This window comes from Rhipicephalus sanguineus, chromosome 10, assembly GCF_013339695.2.
Source record: "Rhipicephalus sanguineus isolate Rsan-2018 chromosome 10, BIME_Rsan_1.4, whole genome shotgun sequence".
NCBI classification, from domain to species: Eukaryota; Metazoa; Arthropoda; class Arachnida; order Ixodida; family Ixodidae; genus Rhipicephalus; species Rhipicephalus sanguineus.
In genome coordinates, this window is record NC_051185.1 from 25957565 (window position 1) to 25976607 (window position 19043).

The following is a 19043-nucleotide window of genomic DNA, read 5'->3' on the forward strand; positions in this document are numbered from 1 at the left end:
CATTACATGACATTGTCGCTCGGTCAAAGGTGGGCCGATCACGGAAGCAGTGCAAAACCAGGTGAGGTGTAGAAAGCTTGCGATGCCTTTGATCCTAGAGGCAGGGGAGAAGAAAGAGAAGGAGATGGCTTTCGCTTTCGCTTTCAAGTCGCCTTATGCATAAGGGACCCTGTGAGATTTTGTGCACTGTGTTACTTGCTTTGCTGGACGCAAGCTTATCCGATGAGTGGTTCAACCTTTTATTTGAGGCTGTGGCTGCTGGTGTTTTCACCGCTACAAACAGTGTGACTACATGAAGGAGACAGCTGCTTATGAATGGTCCCTTTGCCTGTTGTACATTGTTCGTAACATGGGCCCCGGCTCGCCGTTTTTAAAACAAGTTGGTTTCCGCAAAATACGCGTTTCATTGTCCGCTCCTCACGCCACCAAAGGACGTTACACGTGACAAAACCTTTTTGGGAGTGCTATCGATGACTGCCGGTCCAAGCCCGGGCATACCACCCGTGCAGTCTGCGCTGTCAGCAGCTATCCGTCGCGGTGAGGTACGCCTTGTGGTCTCGAATATGCACGGAGGCGACGTCTTCGCGGCTCGTTGAACTGCTGTCGCTCTTGCAGTCCTTGTCCGGGGGCTTCCGTCGCTTCTTCGACCTCTTCTTGCGTACGTGTGCGCAGTAGATTGCTAGCAGTGCCGTCAGAGTCACAGCCAGGCTGCATGCCAACACGACGACGCTCAGGGCAAGCGTCCAGCGTCCACCACGAGTATTCCGCTGGAAATCTGCGGGTTAATCAAGTGACGCATTCGCAACTCAACAGAAACAATGACTTGAATTCTGCTTACTGCGTTTATACGGGTTGGGAGGGGCACAAGGGGCAGGAGGGATCACTGTTAGGTTTAGTTTTACGTTATAGTAGTTGAAACCTCTTGGGAATGTTTTGGAGCTGTTGCGTCTGTGTCGTTGGTTTACCCCGGACTAAACGCACACTGAACTAGCGAGGCGCGTCTTCAAAATCATGGAAGACAGATCGCTCGAATGCGCTGGGTACAGATGTCAGGGAACTTGTCGCTTGATCAGAAAGAGTTCGGCATCACAAAAACCGACTAGACCTATGTAGAACACTATGTCCCCTGCGTTCTCCACCTAACAACATCAGGCTTTAAAACTTATTTTCCTTTTTCTTCGAGTCGTTAGCCTTATTCAAAACATCCACTTATCAAAACATCGCCTGTTTACATCGACTCGTTGAGCTTAAGTTTTACCGGTGCACCGTGATTATATCTTTTCTGGTAGTATACCCTACCATCCTCTAGAGCTTTTCTGTCCCCGGTCACCATCCCTATGCACAGTATTGCGTGTGCACTACATACAGAGGCTGAATTCTCTGCTTTTCAATAAGCCGCTTTCCGTTTACCTCTCTCTCATTTCGTACTGCCCTGCTGCATGCTTTAGGCAAAGCACAGCCGTCTGACACAATACGGTACAGTGCTATGCAGTTGAACGGTTAATCGCTACCTGTCCTCAAGAATATCGGAAACCCCTACATCGGGGTAAAAACAAGTACGCTCATTGCCACCAGAGTAACTTAGGACACTTGTGATAGAGGGAGTGAGCAGCGTAAATGTCCCTTCCGTGCAGCAAACTTTTACCTAACTTTCCAGAGGCGTAATTGTCCATCAGATACACTAACACAAAACATCTCACAAACGAAATAATGCCGGCAGTTTGTTTTCTTTTTGTTGTAGGGTGAATAGCAGTTTATGATGTATAACTTTCTGGTATGAAAGAAGAGAATTTTGAGGGCTCGTCTCTCTGTTTGATAGAACCTTAATGAATTATTCTTTTTTGTATTATTCTTTTTTCTACTGTTTAAGAATCTTGAGTGACAAAGATAGCGTAACTAGAGCGTTATGATCAGGCCTTCGTGCCTCTCACCTCCTTGGCCAATAAGAGTTTGTGCCGGACCCAGGGTGCGCACATAAGCCTGGAACCTCGCTTCGGGAGGCATTTGAACAACGACCAAGTATTCGGTGGCAGAGCGGAGTCGGTTGACAAGAATCGGGCCCAGGTCCGTGCTCCAGAAGCTGCGCTCGGATCGGTTGCCCCTCCTGGCGTCGAACACCTGTACTCGTAATCTCTGTTGCTGTCTCAGTTTGGCTGATGACGTCGTGGTGACGTTGACGAAAGGCGTGAAGCAGGTCAGGGTGAAAGAACTGTCGGTGTATTTGCCCACACTGCACGCCAGGGTTGGTCTGTTCACGCCTGCGCAGATGACAGATGGGCGATTATTACTTTCTTTTTTCTTTTTTGCTCTTCACCGCCGCGGCATCTGATACTGCGTGTGTGCGTACAGATTTTTTTTGTATATAAGAAAGCGGAAGAAAGAACTGTGAAACATTGCGGATGTGGAGTTAGAGAGCTCGTTTCAAGTGAAGCACCCGGACCGAGTGCTTACGCAGCAAATGCTCGATCCCTTCAAGAGCTAAGGAGTGGCCGATATAGGTCAGCAAAAAAAGTGGAGCACACTCAGACTCAAGAATTATATTTGCGATTAGTGCTCACTCGCACTCAGGTCATCAAAATTATCCTCAACCAGACTCACACGGGCTCAGACTTGTTAAAATTTTTCCCAACCGAACTCACTCGGACAGCCTGGACAAAATATGCCTCGCTCAGACTCACTCAGACTCACGGCTCGATCTGAGTTTGAGTTAGTCGCCTCATGAGTGAGTTTGGCGTCCTAAGGTAGCCGGCGCCTTACTTGTGCACCAACATCTACTTATATCATATCAATAACAACAACAACAACAACAGAAAAAAAAGTCACCTAAAATGACCATTCCCCTAAAGCCCGGCTAGGTAACCAAATTCTTGCGCAATTGAGGGTGCGCTAACACGCATTTAACACGCATTATATCTTGGACAGGTGCTTTCGAAGGAATACGCAGACACCTACCCTTGTGTACAAATCTGAAGCGACAGCGTCTCTCCTGCGTTCCCACGGCGTTCTCTGCCCAGCATGCGAACGCCGCATGGAAGATCGAAGCGTTCGCGATGATCTCCAGGAGGTTCGAATCCGTCACAAGTGGCAAGAGCAGTTGCTGGCGGCGCCTATTAGGCTGGCTTTCCCGCGCGGCTTCCTTGCCGTGCGTGCCGTTCTCAGCGAGCCAGAAATAGCGTAGGCCGTCGCTTGGATCAGCTCGCACGTGGCAGGTCAGGTTCACGGCCGCGTCTCTCTCGACGCTCAGGACGAGGTTTCCCTCGGAAACGCACCTGGGAGAGTCTGCACGAAACGCGAAAACCCCAGGTGATCAAAGTGTAACAGTATCCGGTTGGGCGAGGAGGCCCAATTGCATAATTACTGCATAATTATGCAGTAATTATGCAGTGCATATGCATAAGCGAGACTTGGTTATCCCCTAGAGCAAAGAAATAATATCTCGAACTCGTAGATCAAGACGAAGGCCTTAGATTCCTCATCAAACGCGAAAATTCACCGTCGGCAGCTTCGAGATTTGGTGAGACCTGGCGATACATCGCGAGACCGGCGCCAGCGTCAACACGAGTGATGCAAAAAATCGTCATCATGCGATGATGTCACATGGTGACGGTACTGATTGTCAAAATTTGTGGCGTAAGATAATGCGACGTCACATGATGGCGTCCTCACATGACATGATCGCTTAATCATAGGTGGCCCGTTTCCGGAGGCGCTTCAGGTGCAGAAAGCTCGCAATGCCTCCGATCCCGGAGGCAGTGCAAAACCGCGCAAGGTACAGACAGCTTTCGTGGGCGGGGTGGTAAATACATCGACTGAGAAGAAAAAGAAGATGACTTCCACCTTCGAGTCGTCTAAGGCGAACGTGTAAGGGACCTTCTGAGTTTTTGTCTACTGTGCAGTCACTATGTTTCTTGGTTTTAATTCTGGCTTACATTTCGAGGGTTTCAGCGTGGGGTTATCTTTTCGGCATGCTCGGAAGTGCTCGAGCGGAAGTGCTTATAAGAAGAACAATAGTGTCACTCGTTGCTTGTGTCACCTATATATCACAATCCGAATCAGACTAAGAAATTGTTTTATTAAAAGTTGGGTACTATTACAGGTATTTAGTATATAGAAGGAGATCCCATGTCAGCTGTGATTAGTCCAATAGTTTTGCGGATGAGGAAAGTTCGACGAAAGGTCTATTCGAGTATCTCGCAGGATCATACGACGTTATTCAATGAAAGAGCGATCTTATAAAACGATGAAAGTTAACACGTCTACTTACATCTTACGCGGATGAGAAGCGGCGCGCTCTCGACGGTGTCGCCCTGGGTGTTGGTCACTCGGCACGTGTAGCTTCCGCCGTGACCGGAAGTCACCCGGCGGATCACCAAGTAGCGCGAAGTGATCACCGTGCCCCGGGACAAGTCAGCGTCCAGCTCTCGACCGTCGCGACTCCACGTGACGTCGGTGATTCTCGAAGCGAGCAGGACGGAGCACTCCATGTAGACGTCCGCTCCCTCCGTGATGTGACTCGCGTTGAGACCAGTGCCTAGCTTGATGCTCACTTCCGGCTTGTCTGAGCAAAAGAAGAGCGAAAGAAACGGTTGTTGGACATGAAGAAAGCCAGCTGCTATCGTGTGACGTGTGTGACCTAACCTAACCTAACCCAACCCTACCTAACTTAACCTAACCTAACCTAACCATAGAGCCATCATGTGTCCGATCTCTTTAGTGTCCCCTTACATTTTACAACTCACAGGGTCTTTCATGCATTCACTTAAGACGACTCGAAGGCGAATTCCAAGATATTTTTCTTCTCAGTCGATGCATTGACCCTGCCCCACCACCGTTTGAAAGCTTTCTGCATCTAACGTGGTTATGCACGGCCTTTAAGATCGGAAGCACCTCACCTGGTTTTACATTGCCTCCGTGATCTCACCACTCTTGACCAAGCTAAAATGTCATATGACGACGTTATTATGTGACGTCACTCTGAGGTCATAATGACATAAGAAATTTTGGCGATGTGTGTTGTCATCATGACTAATTTGGTGAAGTCATTACGTGATGATTTTTTGCACCACTCGTCCCCGACGCCGCTGGACGCCGACGGTGAAATTTCGCGTTTGATGAAGCATTTAAGGTTGTGACTTAATAAGTGCCTCCTCGCTGTCTCGTTAATATACCGTTATATTCAATATCGTACCGTTGCCGTCTAGGTAAAATTCCGTTGCACCGCTAAAATTTTTAAAAACAACATACTACCACAAGCGGCTGTAGACTGATAGTGATGCCGTATGAAGCACAAGACTGCCCAACTGTGACGTTGTGTGTGCGCTCCCCCTCTCTTTCGCTCACTTTCTTTACCCTTCTAACTTTAAAGCTCCCCCATCACTTCCCCCAGTGTAGGGTAGCATGCCGGTTATTCTAAACTGGCTAACATCTCTGCCTTTCCTTTCCCTCCTGTTCCTCCTTTCTATTACTGTAGCGTGCATCTATCACTTCGTTACCTTCACGTTATGATACTGTTACCGTTCAGATAACGAAACATTACTATATATATGTACCGTACCGTTATACTATGTTTTTACAATACTGTCACCTCCCCGTCCCCGTCGCGACACCGCTTTACGTCCGGGAAGAGTGTTTTTTAGACAATATTTTCCTAAACACAGAGACGGTGGTAGCACTAGAACATCGCCCAGTGCTACCGGCACGTTGTTATTGAGGAGAAAGTGAGAAGACAAGATGCTCTTTCATTGTGCAAACCAACGCCGAGGCGGTGATGTGACGATGCACTTCACTAACGTGTCAATCTAGCATCCTGACGAAGTACTTATGTCTAGTTTTCTTTTTCAGCGCTGACTCGCCTCTCACATGTTCATCAGAGGAAGTTCAAGATCAGCCAATGCCGATTTACGCCGTAAAGGGCCAGTAAACAGGCTTGGACTTTTTAACATCGCACATGCCAAACCGCCTGCTGAAGCCGGCGACGTCACGTGGACGTTTCAGTTAAGTTCGACACTTGAAGATATACCGGATGTGGGCAATAACTGCTATTTACTTGAAGTTTAACTGATCTTGTCGCAAATAGTTAGATGCGTACCTTATTGATTTTATTACGATATCAATTAGCCCCTGCATAGCGAGCTTATCGTAGGTGAATTAACGCCGATAACCTGTCAGACCTACCAGTTGCTTGGCGGCTCCTGCTCTAATTCTATCTTCCATATCTTATGTCCACTCACTTGAGACATTCACGGCCAGGTAGCGACTGACCACACCTCGATGCTCCCCCAAGTTGTCATTGCTCGCACGACACTCGAGAAGCTTTCCCGCGTGCTCGGAAGGCGACAGGAGAAGCACGCTTGCCGTGACGTTGCCATCGACTCGAGTGTGGCTCAGGCGTTCGTCCAATGGCATTCCGTCCAGGAACCACGTGATGTTCGCCGGCGGCCGACTTCCGGTTGCCTCGCACTCGAAGCTGCGCGGCGAGGGGAATTTGGCGGCCGAAGACGAGTCGGCGTTTGCTGATTGGATGGCTCCGTCGGAGACTACGTCCGAGCTGCCGTCCTTAGCATCGCGAGCCGATGTCGAAGCCACAGCCGAAGACTTAGTCCTGGTTTCCGAAGGGGCGACCATAACCCAGCCGGAGGCATCCGCGTTGTCGTGAGGCCAGCTCCATACGGATACTTCGGCAGGCGGCACTAGGATAAGTTGAAGTTATGGAAGGAATATTGTTGTTTGTTTTATTGAAGTGATGAACAGGAGATGTTGGCATCGTTAGCACGGAATCGGCTACTCATAGTAGCTCAGAACACACAAAGAAATATGTTAAAAAGAAAACAAGTCACAGATTGCGTCACCCAGAAGCATATGAGACTCATTGTCGGTAGGGTGATATATTGATAAGTAAGAACGTAATCATAAAGATAAATGTCATTGCACCTGAAGTGAAAAAAAAATACGTGTATACTTAAATTCAGGCGTTCCATTTGTGCAGTTCATACGTACTTACGGAACATGTCGACAAGCACCGAGCTTTCTATCGGCAGAGTGACGTCACTGGTTGCCACGCAACTGATGTTCGAGAACAGATCTTCGCGGAATAGAGGCCCAAGGTCGAGGTGGCTCTCCCGGCCACCACTAGGCGTCGTCGTTACAGTAGCTACCGACGAGCCGATTGGCTGGCCGTTTCGCATCCAGGCGAGCTTCAGTTCATGATCGGCTGCGCAAGCAAAAGAAACAGTGATCATCAATTTTTATGAAAAGGTGTAACGTGAACGTTAGTGCATTATGCGTACTTTATTTTTGCAGAGGCGGCTAAGTTGAAGCAAAACTATGTTAGGTCGCCATTTTTAACAAGTCGAGCAGAGGCTATCCATCCACGTTACATGGAGTAGCGTAGACAGATCGTCGATTAGGAAGTGTCAGTTCTTTCTTGTACCATCAGCATTGTATAAATCAGCGAGGAAACGTGATGAGACACAAACTTCATTTCCGAAGAACTATCTGACTTGGGGTGTGTCTCTCGCAAAACAGTCATCGCTAACGTGAGCGCGTAAAAGGTAACCAACTGGAGGCGACCACTAATTAAGCTCTTTCTCGGAAATTGCGGAGACGTTATTACGATAAAGTCCACTCGACGACTTAAGAGTAAGAGATTTACTACATAAATTCAGTCTTGGAATTTGACATGTTTGGAAGCACGTGTTCTCGAATCAAGAATAAAATTGCAGGCGTGACGCGACGAATAATCGCCGCTTTTATGCACTTAAGGGATCGTGAACAGACTCTTTGTGCGCTGGTCTATTGGTGTCGCCGCCTTCTTCCTAAAGGAAAAAAAAGCTGAATAACACAATGTTGTTGATTAACAAATAAGCGAAGCGAGAAAATTTGGGGTTCACACCTGCAGGCACTGCGCAATTCAATCGCACGGTGTCGCCCTCCGCGTAAGGCCCCGCTGTCGCAGGCAGAAGGTAGCCTTGGGAGTCCGTAATGACAGGAGGCTGCTGAGGAGCTGCATGTAGAGATAAAGGAGAGAGAGAGAGAGATGGAGAAGTAAATAAAAAGTTAATCGCAGGCGGGCGTACCTAGAAAGGTGATTGACATTTTAACGAGCATCGTTATTATTGAGTCAAAACTCCCACACTGTTAATAAGGTGCCGAGCTAGCCGCTAAATGTAGGTTTGGTTTATATATATATAGAGAAATGTTTTAATGAAAAGCAGGAGATGTTTGCCTGGCTATTCGCACGACATGCTACTCCAGGTGCTCCAGGGTGATGATTATGATATATACACTGATAACCGCACACACACACACACACACACACACACACACACACACACACACACACACACACACACACACACACACACACACACACACACACACACACACACACACACACACACACACACACGCACGCACGCACGCACACACGCACACACACACACACGCACACACGCACACACGCGCACACACACACACACACACACACACACACACACAAACACACACACACACACACACACACACACACACACGGACGGACGGACGGACGGACTGCACTGTTTACAAAGTTTCGGTCAAGCTTGTGGCCCGCAAGAAAGTCAGCAGCGCTTTCGTTGCGCGTAACGCACAGGTGCTGTTTTGCCATGGGCCCAGAATGTGCCGTAGTTCTAAACACGAGTCCTGTTGAAGGTGCAAAGCCGCCTTCAGAGATCGTCTTTCGGTTGCGTATACTCTTGCATTCGCAGGGAACGTGTTTCAGGTCTTCTGGGACGTTACATTGGACGCACAACGGCGAGTCCGACAGCTTGATTTTGTTCTTGAAGTAATGAGTGTAGGCGACGTTTAGTCTGATGCGGTGCAAGCATATTTCCTCTTGTCTGTTGAGGTCTCGCGGTATATCGAAGGCACACGATGGATAAATTTTGTAAAGAGCACTTACGCTACGCTATGGAAGAAACATCGAAGTTCGAAGAAGACTCTTCTACTCTGGTGTCTTTTCCCGATCGCAGTTTAGGTTCCCAAAGGAATGTCTCACCAACTAGTTTCCCGACATACGTTACTTGAGTTGGTTTATATAGAGTTCAACACCCAATGCAGTTCAGCAAAGCGCTTCTTTGGGCTAGTTGGTACATGTTGAACAAATTTTGCGGTACTTCGTGCTGCATAAGCGGTACAGAAAAACACTCACGGAAGGCACGGAAGACACAACAAGAACTGGTGGGCGCAATCATTTGGGCCAACCGACATAGCCCACAACACTGGCATTTCGCTTCCATCAAAATGCAACCACCACGGCTGGTATCGAATCCGCGTCCTTCGGGTCAGCCGCCAGGCGCCGTAACCCACGAGTCACCACGGCGACAGTGCTTGGTATAACCAGACGACTAAGCCTTTTCGGCCTATTTTCTTTGCACCTTATCCCGGAGCTTATAAAGAGTGTAGCTACACTATGACGACGTGAACGCCAGTGAGATCGATTTAACATGGCATAGTCCTGTAACCGTGTAATATGTTATTAAAAAAACAATTATTCTTAGTCAGATCTCGTCGGCATTCCCTTATTACGTCATGCCTCATGAAGAGATCGCAGTATTAGCACACAAAACACCAAATAAATTTTATGATTTTGGGTTTGCTTAAGTAAAGCAAGCAACAGTGAAAGAAGTCATTTACATATATACCTCAACAGCTGGTCTCGAAATGACTGCAGACCCACCACGGTGGTCTAGTAGTTATGGTGCTCGGCTGCTAACCGCGAAGGTCGCAGGATCGAATCGCTGCCGCGGCGGCCACATTTTCGATGGAGCCGAACATGCTGGAGGCTCCTGTACTTAGATTTTGGTGCACGTTAAACAATCCCAGGCGGTCCAAATTTCCGGAGCCCTCCACCGCGGCATCCCTCGTAATCATATGGTTGTTTTGGGACGTAATATACCAACAATTATTGATTCTGCCAAGTAACGGCAGCACCTGCGAACGTAGCCATATATTTTATAGCTCAATAGCTTGTTACGAAACAACTGCAGAAGCGAGTTGGTCCGCAAGAATTGCGGCACTACAAAAAAAAAAGAAAAAAAGCACAGCTGGTATTTATTATTTTTTTTAGCCGGCATGGGAATGGTGGCACGTGCCGCCTGTTCCAACAATACGCCTTTTTTTTCTAAACTACTTTCGTCCCTTTCTTGGTAAAATTTTGCCGTTCAGCCCCTATTAAGTAGGCGGTTGGATGCGTTAAGGAAATGAGATGTGGCAAGCTGAAATAAATAGCTAGGGAATGCGGCCCCATCCTTCGATGAAGGCTTGCCAGGAACCTCGTCAAAAAACAAGTACTTCTTTAAATACACGGCTGCTTCATCGCCCCAGAAGCGGCTGCAAACACGTGCCTTTGATTGAGGGGAAAGAACGAAACAAGTTTAGCGCTGAAGCCGGCACGAGTTTGATGTACGATCTCCCTGCCGTCTGAGCCGCTAGCTGCCTGAGCATCTTGCGAATTACGCGGTTTCTCGGAGCGTTATAAGTGCAGGGTGCTCGTGCGTTCATCTTTCCTTTGGCAGGTGAATAAAGAAGGGTTCGCGCTCAACGCACTTTGAATCACCACCGCTCCACGCAACCAGCAATACAGCTCGCTGCACTAATGTAACGTAACTATGGGGTCTTACATGCCGGAATCACGGTAGGATTATCGATCACGCCATAGCGGGGGAATCCGAATCAATTTTGACCACCTTGGGTTCTTCACCACGCACTTAAATCTATGTACCACGTATATTCTTGCATTCGGACCCCATCGAAATGCGGCCGCCGTGGCTGGGGATCGAACCCGCGTCCTCGACCTTTTCAGCGCGTCACCTTACCTGCTAAACTAGAATCGCAGGGGAGCGACTCAACTGTTAAGCTAATTTGCCATAGGTTCAACAAAGCGAAGCATATTTAAATAAAATATTCATAATATACGATTACGCGAAATACACGTTCAGTTTTTAAATCACTTTTGGCAATTACATTATTGTTATCTGAGTTTTTTTAGACAAAGCTGTCATCTGTTTGCTGATGTTAGCATGTTATTGAAGTTGCTACTGCTGACTGTTGTCACTGCTGTTTTGCGCAAAGGCAGCTGTGGTCCTTGTCGAGCTCCTTCTATGGAGAGGAGCTTTTAGCTACAACTGTCCATCAATGTAATGATGAAAATTATTATTATTATTATTATTATTATTATTATTATTATTATTATTATTATTATTATTATTATTATTATTATTATTATTAATTAGTATACTCTACGTGAAAGCTAACATTTTTCAGCATTAGATTTTCCTTGAGTCAACATTGTTGCTTGTCTGAATCTAATATACCACCACGTATATTTATTTAGTCGTTCTCTTCGTTGTTTATTCACTTGGTGCGCAACGACGTTAAAATCTCTTTTTACAAAATAGCTTTTTAACACTGACACAATACATCGGTGCAAACAGAAATCCGCGTTAAAACACGATCGCTACACGTTCCGTCGATGCAGTTCAAATTCTACGAAACGGACTTTTTTAGAAACAGCGCGCTTCCAGGTCTTATGCAAAATAGTAAAAAAAAACAACAACAAAAAACGGAAAAACCGTAACTAAACCAAAACACTTTACTATAGGCGCTCTAGCTCAACTCAATAGCTCTGGCTCAAATCGTAAAATGATCGTGGGTCGTAAAGCTTAGAAAGCCGCAGGAAGGCTTCTTGGCGTACGCTTATTATGGAACACCTGTTACTGATTCGGCACGTGTAGGTGCTTATATGCAAATGCGTCGCCATCAAATTGCCCCGTGTCTGATTTAGACGACCGCGTGCGAAACCAAAGCGAACCTTCGCGAGACACTTAGCGCGATAGAGACGTCGCAGACATGCATGCTGGAATAATCTAGACTCACCAGGCGCGAGTTGAACTCGAGCGATGGTACACGGGTGGCGCCCGTTCGTTATAGATATATATATATATATATATATATATATATATATATATATATATATATATATATATATATATATATATATATATATATATATATATATATATATATATATATATATATGTGTGTGTGTGTGTGCGTATGTATATATATAGATAGATGAATTCACGAGATAATTAAGCCAAGGAAAGCATAGGGGAGATTATTTGTTGCTTATTACTTTAGTGTAACGGTTACGACTGAAACCAATAGGAAATAAATTGGACAAAAAAGCACTCTTTCCGTCTGTGGTATCCGAACCCACAGCCTTCGAATTCGGAGGTTGTGATCGAAGGTTCGGATGCCAGCGACGGAAAGAGAGCTTTTTCGTCCAATTTAATTCCTTTCAATGTAAATCCCATTGCACTGCGTCTAGGAACACAGAAATAACGTCCCCTTTGCTTTCCTTGGCTTGATTGTCTGTTGGATTGACTTGGCTGCGTCTAACGAAGAAACAATCCCCTCGAACAATTATCCTTTTTTCGTGCTTAGTACCCTGTTGTGGCACTGATCTATTGCAGAGGAACGCTACTCCATCGTAAGGCACCTGAACCTACAAACTGACATTGCTAGTGGGTCGATCCTCCAATACAACGGAAGAAGAGCTCTTTGCCTGACCAACGCGTATGCGAAAGCAATACTGTGTGTCCGCTAACTCAATGAAGCACGTGCGTTAGCGAGTCGTCAGCACACTAGGCACCACGGGTCCGATACATCCGTCAACAATGACGCGGGGGTAGAGTTTGCGTTTACTTTATGCTGCGGAAAACAAACGAAAAGTCGTTCTTTCCGGAGAGGCGTGTATAGCGTGTGACCACGCGCACCGCGTCCGTCAGGCTGTGGATCGCATGATAATGAGCAGTTGCAAACGAAACGGCACAAGACAGTTCGAGCTACGATGAGTCGGACAGTGTTTGCGGACGTGACGCTTCAAACCAAATAAACATGGTAACTAGTTCATTTGTTCCGTATTGAGGGTGAGACTGAAGACGTACTTCTGTATTGTCAACACTGATCTCCATTCTAGGACCATGGATATGAGCCTCGAAGGCGCTGAGGGCAACGAAAACGCTACTGATACAAGTAAAGTCGGCAGAGTTGTGTGACCGCCTGCAGACTTGATGTGTTTCCCCAAGTGTGCGCGCGATTATGTCCATCTCTCTATTTTAGCTCCTTTCTCCCTTCCCCCAGTGCAGGATAGCAAACAAGACATGTGTCTTGTTAACCTCCCTGAATTTCCTTATTTCTTTCTCTCTCTCTCTCTCTCTCTCTCGAAACATATCGAAACGATGGTTAGTTGTTCGCGTACACTCTAAGCCGCAAAGGATGAAAAGGGGTGTGAGGTTCGTCCTTTTGGGGCCGATTGTATAGATTCCACACACCCCCCCCACCCTTCCTGTCAAAGCTTTCTGCACATAGCGTGATTTTGCACTGCCTCTGGGATGCGATGCATTGGAAGCCTTCTGCTGGTCGCTTAGTTTTGCAGAGCCTCTGTGATCGGTCTGATTTTGACCATGCCGCGATTTTGTGTGATGATACCATCACGTGATGTCATGTTATGACGTCATCGTAACTTCAATGTGACGTCACAAATTTTGACAATCTGTGACGTCCTGATGACGTCGTGTGGTGACGACTTGATGTCCTCATGCTACATTGCGCGCATGGGACATTCGGCACATCGTCGGCCCCCGTGCAATGCTCTTCTGTATCACCTGAGTTTTGACCAAATTTTAATAGTACTTTTTTGTTAATCATTCGTGTTGTTGCAGCCGTCTCGCGATGTCTCGCTAAATCTCGAACTTTGTTAACTCGATGAGACATATGGGGCTTTCCCCGTAATAATCATCCTTGGTGTCCACTAAGCCCGAGAAAAGGCTGAGGGGTTCGACCTGTCGGCACCCACCTGGGAGCGGCCCTCGACACAGTGATCTTCGTTTTGGAGCACCACTAAAACGTTATCCAATCCAAAAGAATCCATTTTTCGTCCTTATGCAGTACTGTAGAGGCGAAGCATATCGTGAAAAGTACGCTGCTGGGAATTTGAAGCCATAATATGGCTTCGTCACTCTGATTAAACGGCGCAGGGGGCTCGTTAAACTAAAGGGTTCCAGTGTTAGCGGGCAGGACAAAAAGATGGCATCGGTTTGGATCTTAGATTACTGTGCATAAAGCAGTATTTTTCAGAGATTCACGAAATTTCCCAGAACGATCATTGTGGTTGTGTTCTATAATGGGTACACTTTATCGAAGTGGATTCGGCTCCAGCAGCTTTGTCTTTTGGTGGTTCTTGAAATCCATTTAACGACCGCTTGAGTGGTGTATGGTGGCGCGAGTGACACTCTTACTTCGCGTCCAAGCACTTCCGGCTTTCCCAATGTTCAGCAAAAGTGTTCGAAACGTTAAAACTGGTACGACATCGATGGTTATGGTTAAACTTAAGAGTTTATATTCCACACATATGATATCGTATAATAAGTTGTCTTAATATAAGGGCCGCTTAACTGTGAGGGTATTAATGAAAACTAATTGAACTAGTTCATTGAAAGGGCAGACGGGTCTCTTGTTAGCAGCTGGGATCGTTGTGGCACCTGGAAGGGCAGATCTCAACCACGCGCATCTTTCTGCGGGACCTCTTCATGATTGCCTGTTCCCAAGCGGTTGTGCTGCTCGGTGTGACCAGGCCCATCGAGCCCTACTAGAGAGAGAGAGATGAAAAATTACACCATCTCCCGCTAAAGGGGACCATGAAGCGATGCGAAGCCGCAGCACTCGCACAATCGCGTTCCGTTGGCGTTCGTTGGTCATGCTACCGACCTCGCGTCGTGGAACGCGAAGAGGAACGCTACGCGCGTCTTGTCTGCTTTCTAGCCTGGCCGTTAATTCTCGCAGAGCGAGCGGGGAACGTGGTCGACAGGCGCGCGAGAGTGGGGTATTGTAGCAGAGGAGAGAGAGGGGGAGGGGACGCGCATGCGCCGGCGCTCATCGCGGTGTTTCACAGGAGAGAATTTCGGCATGTCTAGCCCGCGTTTCAGAGGAATATAGTGGAGAGGGGTAGTGGAGAGGGAGAGTGGTGAGGGAGAAAGTCGGAGAGGAAAGTGGAGAGGAAGAGTGGTGAGGGGGAGTGGAGAGGATGTTTGTGGAGAGGGTATGCGCATGCGCAGTAAGGGTGGTGACGCCGCACACCACCACCACCACCACCAGTTTGAACTCCGCTATAAGATGCTTCGCACCTAAAAAAGGAAGGCCGGGAGGTTAACCAGATATTAGCATCTGGTTTGTTACCCAGCACAGGGGTGGGGAAATAGGGGCAAGAAAGGGCGTGTGGAGTTAGAGAGGGAGAGGGGGAAAAAGAGGAGAAAAAAACGAGCACGTACACACAGAAAATAAAAAACAACCACACATACAGGAAGGGCGTTCTGGTTACAATCGTTCGGAAAGGCCAGTCAATCGCAAGAAGCGCAGTAGCTCTTGCGTGGCCTTCTACGGCGACGTTGTGTCTTGTCGATGGCGTAGAATTCTTTCTTCCGACAAAGGTTGGTCATCCAACTTGTTTAGCGCGTTGCAAAGGGATAGTCGTTCTGTACTACACTGTGGGCAGTCGCAAAAAATATGTCCAATTGTTTCTGCGTTGCCACAGCGGTCACAGGCTGCGGTGTCGGCCATCCCAATGCGGAAAGCATAGGCGTTGGTAAACGCAAAGCCCAACCACAGTCTACACAAACGGCTCGCGTCTACTAACCCTACTAACTTTCTTAAACGATACCGATTTGGCCTCGCGCTTATAGACATTTTAGGAGCTTGTTCATTTTTGCTGGGGGGTTGTCTCTTGTCCCTCCTGCCGTGTTAGTGCTCCCGCTAGAGGCGCAGCTGTGCCCTCCGTTAAGTCAAAGGCGCGTGCTCCGCTCTCGGCGGAGCACGCGCCCTTGAATCGTGCACTTGAAAAAAAAAACATAAAAAGAAACAAAAGAAAACTAAATAAACTAAGAAAAAAAATTCGGCAGAACCCACGTACCGTGGGAGTCCGTGTTATGCGAAGCATGCGGAGGAAGGTGACTGTGGGGTAATTTTTTTTACTGAGCGACAAAAGTTACAAAATGACGCTAAAATCTGTACAAATTTCATACGCAGATATGTATGTTTACGAGCCGCATATGTGTTATATAACCAGTTGTTTACGGTTGGGCAACGCTGCCAACGTCAACGTGTGTATTACCAACACCAGAAGCGGTAAGCTGATATGTGGTGCTTACACTTGTTCCTTATGATGGAGAACGCATGCACGTTTCACGAACCCGTGTGCATGTGTGGAAAAAGTTCTTACAGTTCTCGAACAAGGTCATCATCTCCGTTATCAGAGAGTACAAGCAGCTGCTCATGACTTGTTATAGGATCCGGTCGTGATCGCGGTGACGAGGGGCCATGTGTAGTGAAATATGAGGTGTAGTGCAGCTGTTGGAATTCGTGGATGGCTCGGTCATTTTGTCGACTAGTTGTCTGTCGATAGAGCCGGTGACATCTCGCAACCCGAAGTCACCCTTTGCGTAGGTGAGGTATAGGCCGTCGAGGCTGCTAGGCCAGGTGCTACGTGGACCACCATCAGTGGATGGGGCTTGTCGTATTCCTAGACTACCTGGGCGTATGTGGCCTACGCCGCCTAGTCTAAAAAGCGGCTGTCAATCTGTCTGATATCATCCTCGGTTAGCATGAGGCCGTCGCCCAGCTTCGTAAAAATGAAGAAGACACTTCGTCGTTCTGGTGGACGAAGTGCACTTTATGGTGCTGTGATGTGGATATCATATGTAACATTCGTTAATGTATTCCTCCGGGGTCGAGCAATGCTTTAATATAGATTGCTGAATCATAGGAATACAAATGTAATGTTTATTAGACTGCTATAAAAGCGGAGCCAACACTGGAGCCACAGACGTTAATCTGATATGATGTCTGTATCGTAGGAGTACACATCGTAGGAGTATAACGTATTGTTTGTTGCTTTTCTGTAAAATTAGATAGCAAGCACCACAATCACAATTGACGCTACATCGATATTACGCCTGCGCAGGCTGTATTTCCAAGCCAGTTTAAAGACCTGGCGTGGCTCTGTGGTAGAATACCCGATTGCCACGCAGAATGCTTGGGTTCGAGTCCTGCTGGGATCCTAATCTTCATTATTCCTATTCGTCCGGTCAACGCAGCCGATGTTGGTTTTTTTAACGCTCTCGCATTTAAGCTACCAATGTCTGTTCTCGCCGTTCCTGGGTAGATATAAACTGTCAATCACCTGTGGCGCATACCCGTACACCGCGGCCCGTGGTAAACGGGTATGTGCCACACGTGTCCAGTGGAAAAGGTTTGACGACGTACGCGACAGGATTTTCACGTTGTCAGTGTAATGACCCGACAGTCATATTCGTCAAATCCTCTTACCCTCCCATGTAAATTTTGGTCTACACCAAGTTAAGGAGGCGATCTTGAGAGCACCCAGACGTAGGCGGCTAGATAGATAGATACGTAGATAGAAACGCTCAAAGTGCCAAAGGTTCGCTAAGAAATGCTTCGCATTTAATATCTTGCGATGAGAGCTCGCGAGGCCGAAGAGAGACGCCAGCGCCGACAGCAAGCACAAGCCACTACCATCACCGAGGCGGCGGCAGCACTGGCGATGCCGAAACTAAACGGGCTCGTCGACAAGCGGACCCGGAGGCGGCACGTCCCCGCGAGGCCGCAGCGAAGCGGGCGCAAACACAAGCGGACCCCGAGCTGAGAGCCCGCGAAGCAGAAGCCATTATACTAAAAGGAAAACGTTCCCCCGAGCTTATGTGATCCGTAAATAAGCTCTTGAACAAAATGTATATACTGCATCAATATGTAAATGATAAACATTGTGTATATAATGTGTATATACAATCACCACAAAAATTCTCGTGTCACTTCTTTATATCATGATGATTGAGCAGGTGTACAGAGGATTCACGGTTTACCGGATTTAACCTCTGGAGCAAGCTCCTTCATCATCATTCACTTCGTGGATATGCTGCGATTTTTCCATGTGACTACTTATCTGTGTTTACGTCTGTGTTATTTGTTGTTTTTTTCTTTCCTCTTTTCTTTCCCCCTATCTTCATTTCATCTGTATCTTGGCGTTTTCTATGTATCCAAACGAAATAAATAAATAAATAAATAATAATAATAATAATAATAATAATAATAATAATAATAATAATAATAATAATAATAATAATAATAATAATAATAATAATAATAATAATCCGCTTCGGCAGCGCGACAGAACACAAGGTCAACTCAAGGAAAGAGCATGATTTTCAAGGGCTCGTTTCTTAGTTAGACACAGTATAAACGAGAATTAACAGACAACTCAAGGAATACTCCAGGGCACGAGAAATACCGGCGTTCGAGTGCCACTACCTGTCATGAGTAAGGAGAGGACGTATGGACGACGAAGACGACGAAGTAGGAGGAGAAGCACGCGGAACAGGCACGAGCGCGTGCAGGGTAGCACACGGCGCGATGCGCGTGACACGAGCCGAAAACGAAGGCAGCAGTTCGATGAGCTGGCATTGTTTGCGTGGCTACTGAAGAAGAAGGTCGCATTGGCAGCTACGTTCTGCCAACGGGAAGGCAGCGGACGTTCGATTCCGGAGGCCGTGACGCTGGCACTCCGTGGCGTGGCCGTTGACCTCGACGACGCTTGGGCGAGGCTCCTCGGAGGTGCTGCAGCACCTTACGGCAATCCCGGACGCACCAGCAGCAGTCCCCCTTCAAGCTTCAGCCAGCAACAATCCCCGGGACGCCACGTCATCATGTACAGCAGGGGCCGAGCTCGTACTTAGGCCTAAGCGGCAGCGACGCCTGGCCACGTCAGCGACCGGGAAGAGGCTTACCGCAGCGTGGCTAACCGTCGCGTATCGGAGCGACAATTGAAGAGGATCGTCGGAAACATCGACTGCGGATCCAACCCCACGGAGGCGGGACTCATGGAGTTTGACGGAACCAAGTAAGCGTGTTCCATCCAGACTACGATTCGACGG

General features: G+C 47.5%; 2 protein-coding genes across 2 annotated transcripts in view; both read right to left on the reverse strand.

The window, feature by feature from the left end:
* Positions 1-238: 238 nt before the first annotated feature.
* On the reverse strand, positions 239-7425 carry LOC119372603 (hemicentin-2). Its single transcript, XM_037643081.2, has 6 exons — positions 7001-7425; positions 6231-6689; positions 4265-4558; positions 2953-3279; positions 1932-2258; positions 239-775 (listed from the first exon to the last, which is right to left on the reverse strand). Exons 1-6 carry the CDS (start codon positions 7236-7238, stop codon positions 519-521), a joined length of 1902 nt encoding a protein of 633 aa, XP_037499009.2. The 5' UTR covers positions 7239-7425; the 3' UTR covers positions 239-518.
* A 389-nt stretch (positions 7426-7814) lies between these two features.
* The window catches only part of LOC125760227 (uncharacterized), a 63315-nt gene continuing 52086 nt past the window's right edge, over positions 7815-19043 (reverse strand). Inside the window, exon 3 of the mRNA XM_049420025.1 lies at positions 7815-8002. Within this exon, the coding sequence (XP_049275982.1) occupies positions 7815-8002 (188 nt within the window). The remainder of the gene's footprint in view (positions 8003-19043) is intronic.

Excerpts from the sequence above, each read along its gene's own strand:
- LOC119372603 (XM_037643081.2), bottom strand. The coding sequence starts at position 7,238 with ATGATCACTGTTTCTTTTGCTTGCGCAGCCGATCATGAACTGAAGCTC. Across the intron at positions 6,690-7,000 it reads GGTGCTTGTCGACATGTTCC|TGCCGCCTGCCGAAGTATCC; the intron begins GTAAGTACGTAT and ends AACTTATCCTAG. Across the intron at positions 776-1,931 it reads AACTCTTATTGGCCAAGGAG|ATTTCCAGCGGAATACTCGT; the intron begins GTGAGAGGCACG and ends ATTAACCCGCAG.